The following is a 17,218-nucleotide window of genomic DNA, read 5'->3' as shown; positions in this document are numbered from 1 at the left end:
GGCCATGTGTCTGGTTAAGACCATCCTCCAAATTATCCACATTCTAGTGACACTTTCTTAAGGCAAAATGGTTAGGTTTAGGATCCAGTAGCCTGGGTAGGCTCATCCCACAGGTTATACACAATGAAGATACAAAAAAAGAAATTGTTAAATTCAGATTATTAGATCTTTTTGAAAAAAAACAATTCAATAAACTCAGTAATCTCCATTTGTCCCAAGGAGATGCTGTTTTATGTTTCAAGGAGTAGTCAGTCTGTTTATTAAGAGGTCCTTTTAGGAATCGTGGATGGATGTCAGATACAAATTCCTGGCACAGGCTGGTTAGGTGTTAGGAAACTATAGCTTAGATGTTTTTTAATTCAAACTTTGGTGCACGGTCCTAGGAATTACTGAAGCATCCCATCTCCACTTACTCCGCTCTTCTCCTTCTCTCCAGCATACTCCTCTTCTTCTTGGGTGCGTCTTGTACCTTCTTCCATATGTTGTCAATCATAAAACCATCCCCCAATGTCTTTATTCCCCCCAGGCCATAAGGCAGACTCATTGAAAGTTCCAGCACTGTCACCAATACTAAAAAGGTCCCAAAGCCATATTTCTCCCATGACTCCCTGGAGGGGATGTGACCTCCAAGAGAAAAGGTTTTTATCGTTTTTGATTTTCTTATTCATTTTCAACAATAATCACACTCCATGCAGTTAGTAATTATAATGAATCCTCACACTATTAGTGTTACACTCTGTTCAAAACAACCTCCATGCAGTTCTGTCATGGGGACCTATGGCAATCAGGGAAACATACTCAATATTGACAAGTAGTCTTTGTATTTTTTTTTTTTTTTTTTTTTTTTTTTTTTTTTTTTTTTTTTTTTTTTTTTTTTTTTTTTTTTTTGGTGACATTTTGCTTAGAAATATAATTATGATCTGTTCACAGAATTTATGTTATAAAACAAACAACAGGTTTCCAGACCATTTTTTCTTTTTGAACTTTCTTTATTTCTCACCATACTTTCAAAGCCTGACCTATAATTCTAAGGATTCTCCCTCCCTCAGACATTGGAGTCTTAGTTGATTATTCCAAACCATATACTGCATATACTTAATATTAACAACATCAAAGAAATACCATATGTACTAAAAATTCTACACCCACAAAAGAAATATTTAAAAATGACAATAACATCCTGGCATCAAACTCTCTCCATCTTACTCCGCTGACCGACCGACCAGCCCGGGTTGGCCTGTAGGCTCACGATGCTCAGGGCCTCCTCTGTGCGTTCCCTGAAGTGAGTGGCCACTGTGGAGCGCAGCTGATCTGCCCGTGTGGCATACCGGTGTTGCTGCAAGCGCGCTCCCAAACAGGCCCAAATTCCCCCCACATACATTAGCCCACAATACTACATCGTAAGACCCACGCTGAGTCGCAGGCCTTCACACCAGCTGTCAAAAATACTTTTAGCCGTCTCACTCGTCCAATGAATGCCATCAGCTGTGGTATGGAAGTATTGTTGAGGTATACACGGTAAATAATTATAATGTGTACTGATGAAGTTATTGATCATAGTGAGATTTGACTGTTGGAGTTTGGATAGTGATCTGGAAAAGTGAATGTGGGCTACAAAAATGTCCGCACTCGGAAACACGGCTTTCGCCCCATTCACCACCTTGCGTAGTTGTTTAATTGAAGTCTTCTGGGGGTCCTGATCCTTATTATTAAGGCCTACAGACAAGATCACTATTTCCGCATTTTCACACACCGGCGTCATTTCCAAAAGGTTGAAGAAATGGTAAAAGTTCGCACCCGGGTAGCTCTCCACCTGAATCTGATCATTCTCAAAGGGGGGTATTCTATTTAGATTGGAGTCCCCCAAGAAAACTACCGGTTTATCAACTTTGATTCTCCAATCCTGTAATTTCCTACTAGGTCTCGCCCGATGGTACGTAGGTGTATAGTAACCCCCCTCTGCGCCCCTCGTCTCCGCCTCCGCCCCGACCGGCTCTCCCTTTCCTGTAAGCCCGCGCCCGCTATGAGACTCCCTCTGCTTTATTTGCCGCACGGTTTTAAATTCTGCCACCGAGCCCTCGCTCTCATTATCCTCCTCATTCAGGTGAAAATTACTCTTAATATTATAATAGTGGGGATCAGAGCGGTCCAATGAGTCACTGCTCAGGTTTCCCGCCGGCTCCTGCTGTTGCAGGGCCTCAATCGTCATTTCACCCACTACCTTGTCACCTGTTTTAGCAGAGGTTTGGATTTTTACTCGCTTTTGTTGTTTCATTATAGGGTCTGGACCATTCGTCCGATCTCCTGCGCGAGACGTGGAGCAGGAAACTGAAGGGGTGGCAGGCTCAGATGTCAACCTGTTCGCGGCCGTTAAGGGCAAATCACAGCGCACAATATTTCTAGGACGCACAGGGGGAGAGCACAAAGAGGCAGGCAGAATGTCATCGGTTTCATCTAAATCAACCACCACGTTTGATCTAATTCTGGCTGTTGTCTCCACCCTACTCCCACCCTCTCCCGTCTTCCCCCCATCTACATTTCTCCCCTTCGGGAGAGCTCCCGCGGTGGCCGGCGCACGGGCATTCACAGTCTGAAGCTCATTCAGCTCTTCTACAATAGTTTTCCTTTTTCCCAACGATAGGTTTTTCTGATAGGAAACATTTTGTATATTACTGCTACTAGCAGTCTGGTTTTTAACCACTGTAGGTAAGGGCGGAAATTCATTATCATCTCTCAGATCAATCGGCATTACCCCCGATCTTCCCCCCTTCTGTACTGTGTTCTGTTCCCGTGTGTGGCCGGCCTCCGAACGGGCCCTCCCTCCACCCTCTTCCCCTGACGATTTGAGCAGAGTTTCAACTGTTGATATTGTAGAAACTCGTAATCGAGCCCCGTATCTTTTAAAAGCCCACGTCTTTGCCACTTGAAATGACACCTCAGTCTTTCTAGTTCCTTTTAAAGATTCAATAATAGTGGCATAATGATCATAAAGAATATCTAGATTTTTGGACATCCAAGAGTCTGTGTTTTGATCAAGTTGCCTCCTAACTTGTTCTGTGGGCGCAGCCGGTTTTATAAAACTAGAGAGCCTGGACACCTGTTTAATCATACCCCTGGGGTACAAGCCCGTGTCGCGTGCTTCTTCAATCACACTTTTATGGTGTACTGTCCGTATTAATTTAAATATATTCTTCGCACTCGTCCTTGTGTCAGTATCAAGTGCACGCCTTGGTGCGGGAGCATCTTGTCCTCCTTGTTGTCTGACACGTCTCATGTTCGGGCGACCCCATCCCTCCCCGTGCCTCGTCCCCTCCCGGCCCCCAGCATGCGTAGCCAGACCGTCACCAGACAAACTTTCACCTAAGGTTTCAAAGTTATTGTTTTGTACCTTATAATTGTCAGTGGGGAGCTCACCTGAGTTTCTTTGTGTTTGTTGGACCACTCGATTCAGGCTCAGTGATCTCTGCCTCCTCCGTGCTCTTCGCTGGTGGCGTGGAAACGTCCATCCGCCATCCTGCATGTCGTTTTCTGGCAGTCGTGGCGTTTCCGACCGGTGTGCCTCCATCCTGGACCCGAACAATATGGTAGTCCCACCGACCACGGGCGTCCCCGCGTCAGTGTCTGTTGGTCGGTGAAGACTCAAAAGACAAGAGGGTTTAGGTGCACAAACCGATGCCTCGCTCAGATCCAACGCCACCTCTCACTACCCGTTTAGAGTTCACGGTCACTTTACTACAGGTGAATAAAAACTCCCCACTTTACAGTTGTAAAAAAAGTTTGTCAATTAAAATAGTCTTTCATGTGACTGGGCTAAACAAAGTTACTTGTCGCCCATCTCTGGAAGGGCTAAAAAAGTCGCCTTTCTTCCAATAAGTTTGGTCTAGCGTCCCTGACGTTTCGCGGAGTTACCGCTTCTTCAGAGGGATACATGCTACTAGGTGTCCGGAAGGAGCGAGGCATTTAAATACATTTCCTGGGAGATGCCCAGGTCCTGGGCCCCTCCCAAGATTGGTAATCATAGGTTACATGGGTATTACATGTGACCAAATCCCTTCCCAATAAAAGGTGTCCAGGCCTCTCTCTAAAAAAACAACAAAATTAAAATTAAGAATAAAAACCTTTAAAATATCGTATGGAATTAATAAGAGAAAATAAAAATAACCATAAAAAATTGTAAAAAGAATATAAACCCATGATATAATTTTTATAATTAAAAACATCATCCTGCTGAGGATGGTTTAATAAAATATATGTATATATGTACACATATAAAAAGACATTATTTTATAAGAAAGAAGGTGAACACAAAATAATATCTTTTAAAAAAAAGCAAGAGGGATGGAAAAAAAACAAAGCTAAAGTTAAGACAAATATAGATCAAATGGGAATGGAGAGGAAAAATATAATTAAAAAACTAGGTAAGGGAGTGGGGTCCGGAGGGAGTCTTAGGGCTGTCGCGGACCGGGGGGAGAACCCGACAACGGGTAACATCCGGAGCAGGAACGTGAAAAACAGGGAAAGAAAGAAAAAAGAAAATACATAAAAAAATCTACAAAAACTAAATAAACAATCAATCCATATTCACCTTCATTCCAAAAATAAAAAGGCTATATAAGGCAACCCATAATAATAAGAACCCTATATTAAAAATGGCTTTTTAAGAGCAATTGAATAAATAATCAGCGAAAACCACAACTTGAAGGGCTGCTTTTCCTATTGCACTAGGACAGCCATTATACTCCCCAATAGATAATGGGGGGAAGACATCACTACAACAAAATCAGGTAAAAGGTCCAGTCGGTCAGCGGAGGCCTCAAAATAAATAAGAGGGCAAATTAATTCTTATTTCATGGCCACCTTACCCCAAATGCTTGGCATTATAAGATATTAACTCCCCACCATGAGGTTTAAGTTTCCCAAATGCAGTTACCAACTGTTAATATTTCCCCCAAGATGTTAAGTTTAGGGTCATGCGGTCTGGGCAGGGTCATCTTCCCTTTTAATTCTCCCGTTCTAATAGTGTCTGCCAAGCCAAAGTGGTTAGGTTTAGGGCCATGTGTCTGGTTAAGACCATCCTCCAAATTATCCACATTCTAGTGACACTTTCTTAAGGCAAAATGGTTAGGTTTAGGATCCAGTAGCCTGGGTAGGCTCATCCCACAGGTTATACACAATGAAGATACAAAAAAAGAAATTGTTAAATTCAGATTATTAGATCTTTTTGAAAAAAAACAATTCAATAAACTCAGTAATCTCCATTTGTCCCAAGGAGATGCTGTTTTATGTTTCAAGGAGTAGTCAGTCTGTTTATTAAGAGGTCCTTTTAGGAATCGTGGATGGATGTCAGATACAAATTCCTGGCACAGGCTGGTTAGGTGTTAGGAAACTATAGCTTAGATGTTTTTTAATTCAAACTTTGGTGCACGGTCCTAGGAATTACTGAAGCATCCCATCTCCACTTACTCCGCTCTTCTCCTTCTCTCCAGCATACTCCTCTTCTTCTTGGGTGCGTCTTGTACCTTCTTCCATATGTTGTCAATCATAAAACCATCCCCCAATGTCTTTATTCCCCCCAGGCCATAAGGCAGACTCATTGAAAGTTCCAGCACTGTCACCAATACTAAAAAGGTCCCAAAGCCATATTTCTCCCATGACTCCCTGGAGGGGATGTGACCTCCAAGAGAAAAGGTTTTTATCGTTTTTGATTTTCTTATTCATTTTCAACAATAATCACACTCCATGCAGTTAGTAATTATAATGAATCCTCACACTGTTAGTGTTACACTCTGTTCAAAACAACCTCCATGCAGTTCTGTCATGGGGACCTATGGCAATCAGGGAAACATACTCAATATTGACAAGTAGTCTTTGTATTTTTTTTTTTTTTTTTTTTTTTTTTTTTTTTTTTTTTTTTTTTTTTTTTTTTTTTTTTTTGGTGACATTTTGCTTAGAAATATAATTATGATCTGTTCACAGAATTTATGTTATAAAACAAACAACAGGTTTCCAGACCATTTTTTCTTTTTGAACTTTCTTTATTTCTCACCATACTTTCAAAGCCTGACCTATAATTCTAAGGACTCTCCCTCCCTCAGACATTGGAGTCTTAATTGATTATTCCAAACCATATACTGCATATACTTAATATTAACAACATCAAAGAAATACCAAATGTACTAAAAATTCTACACCCACAAAAGAAATATTTAAAAATGACAATAACATCCTGGCATCAAACTCTCTCCATCTTACTCCGCTGACCGACCGACCAGCCCGGGTTGGCCTGTAGGCTCACGATGCTCAGGGCCTCCTCTGTGCGTTCCCTGAAGTGAGTGGCCACTGTGGAGCGCAGCTGATCTGCCCGTGTGGCATACCGGTGTTGCTGCAAGCGCGCTCCCAAACAGGCCCAAATTCCCCCCACATACATTAGCCCACAATACTACATCGTAAGACCCACGCTGAGTCGCAGGCCTTCACACCAGCTGTCAAAGATACTTTTAGCCGTCTCACTCGTCCAATGAATGCCATCAGCTGTGGTATGGAAGTATTGTTGAGGTATACACGGTAAATAATTATAATGTGTACTGATGAAGTTATTGATCATAGTGAGATTTGACTGTTGGAGTTTGGATAGTGATCTGGAAAAGTGAATGTGGGCTACAAAAATGTCCGCACTCGGAAACACGGCTTTCGCCCCATTCACCACCTTGCGTAGTTGTTTAATTGAGGTCTTCTGGGGGTCCTGATCCTTATTATTAAGGCCTACAGACAAGATCACTATTTCCGCATTTTCACACACCGGCGTCATTTCCAAAAGGTTGAAGAAATGGTAAAAGTTCGCACCCGGGTAGCTCTCCACCTGAATCTGATCATTCTCAAAGGGGGGTATTCTATTTAGATTGGAGTCCCCCAAGAAAACTACCGGTTTATCAATTTTGATTCTCCAATCCTGTAATTTCCTACTAGGTCTCGCCCGATGGTACGTAGGTGTATAGTAACCCCCCTCTGCGCCCCTCGTCTCCGCCTCCGCCCCGACCGGCTCTCCCTTTCCTGTAAGCCCGCGCCCGCTATGAGACTCCCTCTGCTTTATTTGCCGCACGGTTTTAAATTCTGCCACCGAGCCCTCGCTCTCATTATCCTCCTCATTCAGGTGAAAATTACTCTTAATATTATAATAGTGGGGATCAGAGCGGTCCAATGAGTCACTGCTCAGGTTTCCCGCCGGCTCCTGCTGTTGCAGGGCCTCAATCGTCATTTCACCCACTACCTTGTCACCTGTTTTAGCAGAGGTTTGGATTTTTACTCGCTTTTGTTGTTTCATTATAGGGTCTGGACCATTCGTCCGGTCTCCTGCGCGAGACGTGGAGCAGGAAACTGAAGGGGTGGCAGGCTCAGATGTCAACCTGTTCGCGGCCGTTAAGGGCAAGTCACAGCGCACAATATTTCTAGGACGCACAGGGGGAGAGCACAAAGAGGCAGGCAGAATGTCATCGGTTTCATCTAAATCAACCACCACGTTTGATCTAATTCTGGCTGTTGTCTCCACCCTACTCCCACCCTCTCCCGTCTTCCCCCCATCTACATTTCTCCCCTTCGGGAGAGCTCCCGCGGTGGCCGGCGCACGGGCATTCACAGTCTGAAGCTCATTCAGCTCTTCTACAATAGTTTTCCTTTTTCCCAACGATAGGTTTTTCTGATAGGAAACATTTTGTATATTACTGCTACTAGCAGTCTGGTTTTTAACCACTGTAGGTAAGGGCGGAAATTCATTATCATCTCTCAGATCAATCGGCATTACCCCCGATCTTCCCCCCCTCTGTACTGTGTTCTGTTCCCGTGTGTGGCCGGCCTCCGAACGGGCCCTCCCTCCACCCTCTTCCCCTGACGATTTAAGCAGAGTTTCAACTATTGACATTGTAGAAACACGTAAGCGAGCCCCGTATCTTTTAAAAGCCCACGTCTTTGCCACTTGGAATGACACCTCAGTCTTTCTAGTTCCTTTTAAAGATTCAATAATAGTGGCATAATGATCATAAAGAATATCTAGATTTTTGGACATCCAAGAGTCTGTGTTTTGATCAAGTTGCCTCCTAACTTGTTCTGTGGGCACAGCCGGTTTTATAAAACTAGAGAGCCTGGACACCTGTTTAATCATACCCCTGGGGTACAAGCCCGTGTCGCGTGCTTCTTCAATCACACTTTTGTGGTGTACTGTCCGTATTAATTTAAATATATTCTTCGCACTCGTCCTTGTGTCAGTATCAAGTGCACGCTTTGGTGCGGGAGCATCTTGTCCTCCTTGTTGTCTGATACGTCTCATGTTCGGGCGACCCCATCCCTCCCCGTGCCTCGTCCCCTCCCGACCCCCAGCATGCGTAGCCAGACCGTCACCAGACAAACTTTCACCTAAGGTTTCAAAGTTATTGTTTTGTACCTTATATTTGTCAGTGGGGAGCTCACCTGAGTTTCTTTGTGTTTGTTGGACCACTCGATTCAGGCTCAGTGATCTCTGCCTCCTCCGTGCTCTTCGCTGGTGGCGTGGAAACGTCCATCCGCCATCCTGCGTGTCGTTTTCTGGCAGTCGTGGCGTTTCCGACCGGTGTGCCTCCATCCTGGACCCGAACAATATGGTAGTCCCACCGACCACGGGCGTCCCCGCGTCAGTGTCTGTTGGTCGGTGAAGACTCAAAAGACGAGAGGGTTTAGGTGCACAAACCGATGCCTCGCTCAGATCCAACGCCACCTCTCACTACCCGTTTAGAGTTCACGGTCACTTTGCTACAGGTGAATAAAAACTCCCCACTTTACAGTTGTAAAAAAAGTTTGTCAATTAAAATAGTCTTTCATGTGACTGGGCTAAACAAAATTACTTGTCGCCCATCTCTGGAAGGGCTAAAAAAGTCGCCTTTCTTCCAATAAGTTTGGTCTAGCGTCCCTGACGTTTCGCGGAGTTACCGCTTCTTCAGAGGGATACATGCTACTAGGTGTCCGGAAGGAGCGAGGCATTTAAATACATTTCCTGGGAGATGCCCAAGTCCTGGGCCCCTCCCAGGATTGGTAATCATAGGTTACATGGGTATTACATGTGACCAAATCCCTCCCCAATAAAAGGTGTCCAGGCCTCTCTCTAAAAAAACAACAAAATTAAAAATAAGAATAAAAACCTTTAAAATATCATATGGAATTAATAAGAGAAAATAAAAATAACCATAAAAAATTGTAAAAAGAATATAAACCCATGATATAATTTTTATAATTAAAAACATCATCCTGCTGAGGATGGTTTAATAAAATATATGTATATATGTACACATATAAAAAGACATTATTTTATAAGAAAGAAGGTGAACACAAAATAATATCTTCTAAAAAGCAAGAGGGATGGAAAAAAACAAAGCTAAAGTTAAGACAAATATAGATCAAATGGGAATGGAGAGGAAAAATATAATTAAAAAACTAGGTAAGGGAGTGGGGTCCGGAGGGAGTCTTAGGGCTGTCGCGGACCGGGGGGAGAACCCGACAACGGGTAACATCCGGAGCAGGAACGTGAAAAACAGGGAAAGAAAGAAAAAAGAAAATACATAAAAAAAATCTACAAAAACTAAGTAAACAATCAATCCATATTCACCTTCATTCCAAAAATAAAAAGGCTATATAAGGCAACCCATAATAATAAGAACCCTATATTAAAAATGGCTTTTTAAGAGCAATTGAATAAATAATCAGCGAAAACCACAACTTGAAGGGCTGCTTTTCCTATTGCACTAGGACAGCCATTATACTCCCCAATAGATGATGGGGGGAAGACATCACTACAACGAAATCAGGTAAAAGGTCCAGTCGGTCAGCGGAGGCCTCAAAATAAATAAGAGGGCAAATTAATTCTTATTTCATGGCCACCTTACCCCAAATGCTTGGCATTATAAGATATTAACTCCCCACCATGAGGTTTAAGTTTCCCAAATGCAGTTACCAACTGTTAATATTTCCCCCAAGATGTTAAGTTTAGGGTCATGCGGTCTGGGCAGGGTCATCTTCCCTTTTAATTCTCCCGTTCTAATAGTGTCTGCCAAGCCAAAGTGGTTAGGTTTAGGGCCATGTGTCTGGTTAAGACCATCCTCCAAATTATCCACATTCTAGTGACACTTTCTTAAGGCAAAATGGTTAGGTTTAGGATCCAGTAGCCTGGGTAGGCTCATCCCACAGGTTATACACAATGAAGATACAAAAAAAGAAATTGTTAAATTCAGATTATTAGATCTTTTTGAAAAAAAACAATTCAATAAACTCAGTAATCTCCATTTGTCCCAAGGAGATGCTGTTTTATGTTTCAAGGAGTAGTCAGTCTGTTTATTAAGAGGTCCTTTTAGGAATCGTGGATGGATGTCAGATACAAATTCCTGGCACAGGCTGGTTAGGTGTTAGGAAACTATAGCTTAGATGTTTTTTAATTCAAACTTTGGTGCACGGTCCTAGGAATTACTGAAGCATCCCATCTCCACTTACTCCGCTCTTCTCCTTCTCTCCAGCATACTCCTCTTCTTCTTGGGTGCGTCTTGTACCTTCTTCCATATGTTGTCAATCATAAAACCATCCCCCAATGTCTTTATTCCCCCCAGGCCATAAGGCAGACTCATTGAAAGTTCCAGCACTGTCACCAATACTAAAAAGGTCCCAAAGCCATATTTCTCCCATGACTCCCTGGAGGGGATGTGACCTCCAAGAGAAAAGGTTTTTATCGTTTTTGATTTTCTTATTCATTTTCAACAATAATCACACTCCATGCAGTTAGTAATTATAATGAATCCTCACACTGTTAGTGTTACACTCTGTTCAAAACAACCTCCATGCAGTTCTGTCATGGGGACCTATGGCAATCAGGGAAACATACTCAATATTGACAAGTAGTCTTTGTATTTTTTTTTTTTTTTTTTTTTTTTTTTTTTTTTTTTTTTTTTTTTTTTTGGTGACATTTTGCTTAGAAATATAATTATGATCTGTTCACAGAATTTATGTTATAAAACAAACAACAGGTTTCCAGACCATTTTTTCTTTTTGAACTTTCTTTATTTCTCACCATACTTTCAAAGCCTGACCTATAATTCTAAGGACTCTCCCTCCCTCAGACATTGGAGTCTTAATTGATTATTCCAAACCATATACTGCATATACTTAATATTAACAACATCAAAGAAATACCAAATGTACTAAAAATTCTACACCCACAAAAGAAATATTTAAAAATGACAATAACATCCTGGCATCAAACTCTCTCCATCTTACTCCGCTGACCGACCGACCAGCCCGGGTTGGCCTGTAGGCTCACGATGCTCAGGGCCTCCTCTGTGCGTTCCCTGAAGTGAGTGGCCACTGTGGAGCGCAGCTGATCTGCCCGTGTGGCATACCGGTGTTGCTGCAAGCGCGCTCCCAAACAGGCCCAAATTCCCCCCACATACATTAGCCCACAATACTACATCGTAAGACCCACGCTGAGTCGCAGGCCTTCACACCAGCTGTCAAAGATACTTTTAGCCGTCTCACTCGTCCAATGAATGCCATCAGCTGTGGTATGGAAGTATTGTTGAGGTATACACGGTAAATAATTATAATGTGTACTGATGAAGTTATTGATCATAGTGAGATTTGACTGTTGGAGTTTGGATAGTGATCTGGAAAAGTGAATGTGGGCTACAAAAATGTCCGCACTCGGAAACACGGCTTTCGCCCCATTCACCACCTTGCGTAGTTGTTTAATTGAGGTCTTCTGGGGGTCCTGATCCTTATTATTAAGGCCTACAGACAAGATCACTATTTCCGCATTTTCACACACCGGCGTCATTTCCAAAAGGTTGAAGAAATGGTAAAAGTTCGCACCCGGGTAGCTCTCCACCTGAATCTGATCATTCTCAAAGGGGGGTATTCTATTTAGATTGGAGTCCCCCAAGAAAACTACCGGTTTATCAATTTTGATTCTCCAATCCTGTAATTTCCTACTAGGTCTCGCCCGATGGTACGTAGGTGTATAGTAACCCCCCTCTGCGCCCCTCGTCTCCGCCTCCGCCCCGACCGGCTCTCCCTTTCCTGTAAGCCCGCGCCCGCTATGAGACTCCCTCTGCTTTATTTGCCGCACGGTTTTAAATTCTGCCACCGAGCCCTCGCTCTCATTATCCTCCTCATTCAGGTGAAAATTACTCTTAATATTATAATAGTGGGGATCAGAGCGGTCCAATGAGTCACTGCTCAGGTTTCCCGCCGGCTCCTGCTGTTGCAGGGCCTCAATCGTCATTTCACCCACTACCTTGTCACCTGTTTTAGCAGAGGTTTGGATTTTTACTCGCTTTTGTTGTTTCATTATAGGGTCTGGACCATTCGTCCGGTCTCCTGCGCGAGACGTGGAGCAGGAAACTGAAGGGGTGGCAGGCTCAGATGTCAACCTGTTCGCGGCCGTTAAGGGCAAGTCACAGCGCACAATATTTCTAGGACGCACAGGGGGAGAGCACAAAGAGGCAGGCAGAATGTCATCGGTTTCATCTAAATCAACCACCACGTTTGATCTAATTCTGGCTGTTGTCTCCACCCTACTCCCACCCTCTCCCGTCTTCCCCCCATCTACATTTCTCCCCTTCGGGAGAGCTCCCGCGGTGGCCGGCGCACGGGCATTCACAGTCTGAAGCTCATTCAGCTCTTCTACAATAGTTTTCCTTTTTCCCAACGATAGGTTTTTCTGATAGGAAACATTTTGTATATTACTGCTACTAGCAGTCTGGTTTTTAACCACTGTAGGTAAGGGCGGAAATTCATTATCATCTCTCAGATCAATCGGCATTACCCCCGATCTTCCCCCCCTCTGTACTGTGTTCTGTTCCCGTGTGTGGCCGGCCTCCGAACGGGCCCTCCCTCCACCCTCTTCCCCTGACGATTTAAGCAGAGTTTCAACTATTGACATTGTAGAAACACGTAAGCGAGCCCCGTATCTTTTAAAAGCCCACGTCTTTGCCACTTGGAATGACACCTCAGTCTTTCTAGTTCCTTTTAAAGATTCAATAATAGTGGCATAATGATCATAAAGAATATCTAGATTTTTGGACATCCAAGAGTCTGTGTTTTGATCAAGTTGCCTCCTAACTTGTTCTGTGGGCACAGCCGGTTTTATAAAACTAGAGAGCCTGGACACCTGTTTAATCATACCCCTGGGGTACAAGCCCGTGTCGCGTGCTTCTTCAATCACACTTTTGTGGTGTACTGTCCGTATTAATTTAAATATATTCTTCGCACTCGTCCTTGTGTCAGTATCAAGTGCACGCTTTGGTGCGGGAGCATCTTGTCCTCCTTGTTGTCTGATACGTCTCATGTTCGGGCGACCCCATCCCTCCCCGTGCCTCGTCCCCTCCCGACCCCCAGCATGCGTAGCCAGACCGTCACCAGACAAACTTTCACCTAAGGTTTCAAAGTTATTGTTTTGTACCTTATATTTGTCAGTGGGGAGCTCACCTGAGTTTCTTTGTGTTTGTTGGACCACTCGATTCAGGCTCAGTGATCTCTGCCTCCTCCGTGCTCTTCGCTGGTGGCGTGGAAACGTCCATCCGCCATCCTGCGTGTCGTTTTCTGGCAGTCGTGGCGTTTCCGACCGGTGTGCCTCCATCCTGGACCCGAACAATATGGTAGTCCCACCGACCACGGGCGTCCCCGCGTCAGTGTCTGTTGGTCGGTGAAGACTCAAAAGACGAGAGGGTTTAGGTGCACAAACCGATGCCTCGCTCAGATCCAACGCCACCTCTCACTACCCGTTTAGAGTTCACGGTCACTTTGCTACAGGTGAATAAAAACTCCCCACTTTACAGTTGTAAAAAAAGTTTGTCAATTAAAATAGTCTTTCATGTGACTGGGCTAAACAAAATTACTTGTCGCCCATCTCTGGAAGGGCTAAAAAAGTCGCCTTTCTTCCAATAAGTTTGGTCTAGCGTCCCTGACGTTTCGCGGAGTTACCGCTTCTTCAGAGGGATACATGCTACTAGGTGTCCGGAAGGAGCGAGGCATTTAAATACATTTCCTGGGAGATGCCCAAGTCCTGGGCCCCTCCCAGGATTGGTAATCATAGGTTACATGGGTATTACATGTGACCAAATCCCTCCCCAATAAAAGGTGTCCAGGCCTCTCTCTAAAAAAACAACAAAATTAAAAATAAGAATAAAAACCTTTAAAATATCATATGGAATTAATAAGAGAAAATAAAAATAACCATAAAAAATTGTAAAAAGAATATAAACCCATGATATAATTTTTATAATTAAAAACATCATCCTGCTGAGGATGGTTTAATAAAATATATGTATATATGTACACATATAAAAAGACATTATTTTATAAGAAAGAAGGTGAACACAAAATAATATCTTCTAAAAAGCAAGAGGGATGGAAAAAAACAAAGCTAAAGTTAAGACAAATATAGATCAAATGGGAATGGAGAGGAAAAATATAATTAAAAAACTAGGTAAGGGAGTGGGGTCCGGAGGGAGTCTTAGGGCTGTCGCGGACCGGGGGGAGAACCCGACAACGGGTAACATCCGGAGCAGGAACGTGAAAAACAGGGAAAGAAAGAAAAAAGAAAATACATAAAAAAAATCTACAAAAACTAAGTAAACAATCAATCCATATTCACCTTCATTCCAAAAATAAAAAGGCTATATAAGGCAACCCATAATAATAAGAACCCTATATTAAAAATGGCTTTTTAAGAGCAATTGAATAAATAATCAGCGAAAACCACAACTTGAAGGGCTGCTTTTCCTATTGCACTAGGACAGCCATTATACTCCCCAATAGATGATGGGGGGAAGACATCACTACAACGAAATCAGGTAAAAGGTCCAGTCGGTCAGCGGAGGCCTCAAAATAAATAAGAGGGCAAATTAATTCTTATTTCATGGCCACCTTACCCCAAATGCTTGGCATTATAAGATATTAACTCCCCACCATGAGGTTTAAGTTTCCCAAATGCAGTTACCAACTGTTAATATTTCCCCCAAGATGTTAAGTTTAGGGTCATGCGGTCTGGGCAGGGTCATCTTCCCTTTTAATTCTCCCGTTCTAATAGTGTCTGCCAAGCCAAAGTGGTTAGGTTTAGGGCCATGTGTCTGGTTAAGACCATCCTCCAAATTATCCACATTCTAGTGACACTTTCTTAAGGCAAAATGGTTAGGTTTAGGATCCAGTAGCCTGGGTAGGCTCATCCCACAGGTTATACACAATGAAGATACAAAAAAAGAAATTGTTAAATTCAGATTATTAGATCTTTTTGAAAAAAAACAATTCAATAAACTCAGTAATCTCCATTTGTCCCAAGGAGATGCTGTTTTATGTTTCAAGGAGTAGTCAGTCTGTTTATTAAGAGGTCCTTTTAGGAATCGTGGATGGATGTCAGATACAAATTCCTGGCACAGGCTGGTTAGGTGTTAGGAAACTATAGCTTAGATGTTTTTTAATTCAAACTTTGGTGCACGGTCCTAGGAATTACTGAAGCATCCCATCTCCACTTACTCCGCTCTTCTCCTTCTCTCCAGCATACTCCTCTTCTTCTTGGGTGCGTCTTGTACCTTCTTCCATATGTTGTCAATCATAAAACCATCCCCCAATGTCTTTATTCCCCCCAGGCCATAAGGCAGACTCATTGAAAGTTCCAGCACTGTCACCAATACTAAAAAGGTCCCAAAGCCATATTTCTCCCATGACTCCCTGGAGGGGATGTGACCTCCAAGAGAAAAGGTTTTTATCGTTTTTGATTTTCTTATTCATTTTCAACAATAATCACACTCCATGCAGTTAGTAATTATAATGAATCCTCACACTGTTAGTGTTACACTCTGTTCAAAACAACCTCCATGCAGTTCTGTCATGGGGACCTATGGCAATCAGGGAAACATACTCAATATTGACAAGTAGTCTTTGTATTTTTTTTTTTTTTTTTTTTTTTTTTTTTTTTTTTTTTTTTTTTTTTTTTTTTTTTTGGTGACATTTTGCTTAGAAATATAATTATGATCTGTTCACAGAATTTATGTTATAAAACAAACAACAGGTTTCCAGACCATTTTTTCTTTTTGAACTTTCTTTATTTCTCACCATACTTTCAAAGCCTGACCTATAATTCTAAGGACTCTCCCTCCCTCAGACATTGGAGTCTTAATTGATTATTCCAAACCATATACTGCATATACTTAATATTAACAACATCAAAGAAATACCAAATGTACTAAAAATTCTACACCCACAAAAGAAATATTTAAAAATGACAATAACATCCTGGCATCAAACTCTCTCCATCTTACTCCGCTGACCGACCGACCAGCCCGGGTTGGCCTGTAGGCTCACGATGCTCAGGGCCTCCTCTGTGCGTTCCCTGAAGTGAGTGGCCACTGTGGAGCGCAGCTGATCTGCCCGTGTGGCATACCGGTGTTGCTGCAAGCGCGCTCCCAAACAGGCCCAAATTCCCCCCACATACATTAGCTCACAATACTACATCGTAAGACCCACGCTGAGTCGCAGGCCTTCACACCAGCTGTCAAAGATACTTTTAGCCGTCTCACTCGTCCAATGAATGCCATCAGCTGTGGTATGGAAGTATTGTTGAGGTATACACGGTAAATAATTATAATGTGTACTGATGAAGTTATTGATCATAGTGAGATTTGACTGTTGGAGTTTGGATAGTGATCTGGAAAAGTGAATGTGGGCTACAAAAATGTCCGCACTCGGAAACACGGCTTTCGCCCCATTCACCACCTTGCGTAGTTGTTTAATTGAGGTCTTCTGGGGGTCCTGATCCTTATTATTAAGGCCTACAGACAAGATCACCATTTCCGCATTTTCACACACCGGCGTCATTTCCAACAGGTTGAAGAAATGGTAAAAGTTCGCACCCGGGTAGCTCTCCACCTGAATCTGATCATTCTCAAAGGGGGGTATTCTATTTAGATTGGAGTCCCCCAAGAAAACTACCGGTTTATCAACTTTGATTCTCCAATCCTGTAATTTCCTACTAGGTCTCGCCCGATGGTACGTAGGTGTATAGTAACCCCCCTCTGCGCCTCTCGTCTCCGCCTCCGCCCCGACCGGCTCTCCCTTTCCTGTAAGCCCGCGCCCGCTATGAGACTCCCTCTGCTTTATTTGCCGCACGGTTTTAAATTCTGCCACCGAGCCCTCGCTCTCATTATCCTCCTCATTC

The 17,218-nt window shown here is 43.0% G+C and overlaps 3 protein-coding genes across 3 annotated transcripts; all 3 read right to left on the bottom strand.

The window, feature by feature from the left end:
• Positions 1-817: 817 nt before the first annotated feature.
• Positions 818-3,981, bottom strand: LOC308409058 (uncharacterized protein). Its single transcript, XM_080901597.1, has 2 exons — positions 3,415-3,981; positions 818-2,399 (listed from the first exon to the last, which is right to left on the bottom strand). The coding sequence occupies exons 1-2, from the start codon at positions 3,504-3,506 to the stop codon at positions 1,394-1,396; spliced, it is 1,098 nt and encodes a 365-aa protein (XP_080757723.1). The 5' UTR covers positions 3,507-3,981; the 3' UTR covers positions 818-1,393.
• An 825-nt stretch (positions 3,982-4,806) lies between these two features.
• LOC308408669 (uncharacterized protein) lies at positions 4,807-9,221 on the bottom strand. The gene is made up of 2 exons (XM_080901037.1): positions 8,461-9,221; positions 4,807-7,445 (listed from the first exon to the last, which is right to left on the bottom strand). The coding sequence occupies exons 1-2, from the start codon at positions 8,550-8,552 to the stop codon at positions 6,440-6,442; spliced, it is 1,098 nt and encodes a 365-aa protein (XP_080757163.1). The 5' UTR covers positions 8,553-9,221; the 3' UTR covers positions 4,807-6,439.
• A 407-nt stretch (positions 9,222-9,628) lies between these two features.
• Positions 9,629-14,252, bottom strand: LOC308408553 (uncharacterized protein). The gene is made up of 2 exons (XM_080900888.1): positions 13,492-14,252; positions 9,629-12,476 (listed from the first exon to the last, which is right to left on the bottom strand). Exons 1-2 carry the CDS (start codon positions 13,581-13,583, stop codon positions 11,471-11,473), a joined length of 1,098 nt encoding a protein of 365 aa, XP_080757014.1. The 5' UTR covers positions 13,584-14,252; the 3' UTR covers positions 9,629-11,470.
• Between the last annotated feature and the right edge of the window lie 2,966 nt (positions 14,253-17,218).

This window comes from Rhamphochromis sp. 'chilingali' (genome assembly GCF_963969265.1).
Source record: "Rhamphochromis sp. 'chilingali' genome assembly, chromosome: 13".
In the NCBI taxonomy this organism is placed as follows: domain Eukaryota; kingdom Metazoa; phylum Chordata; class Actinopteri; order Cichliformes; family Cichlidae; genus Rhamphochromis; species Rhamphochromis sp. 'chilingali'.
Note: the sequence above shows the minus strand (reverse complement) of the source record. Positions and strands in the feature narration are given on the sequence as shown.

Coding starts and splice junctions, on each gene's coding strand:
- LOC308409058 (XM_080901597.1), bottom strand. CDS start 3,506: ATGGACGTTTCCACGCCACCAGCGAAGAGCACGGAGGAGGCAGAGATC. Junction 2,400..3,414: donor ACAAACACAAAGAAACTCAG/GTGAGCTCCCCA, acceptor TGTGCGTCCTAG/AAATATTGTGCGCTGTGATT.
- LOC308408669 (XM_080901037.1), bottom strand. CDS start 8,552: ATGGACGTTTCCACGCCACCAGCGAAGAGCACGGAGGAGGCAGAGATC. Junction 7,446..8,460: donor ACAAACACAAAGAAACTCAG/GTGAGCTCCCCA, acceptor TGTGCGTCCTAG/AAATATTGTGCGCTGTGACT.
- LOC308408553 (XM_080900888.1), bottom strand. CDS start 13,583: ATGGACGTTTCCACGCCACCAGCGAAGAGCACGGAGGAGGCAGAGATC. Junction 12,477..13,491: donor ACAAACACAAAGAAACTCAG/GTGAGCTCCCCA, acceptor TGTGCGTCCTAG/AAATATTGTGCGCTGTGACT.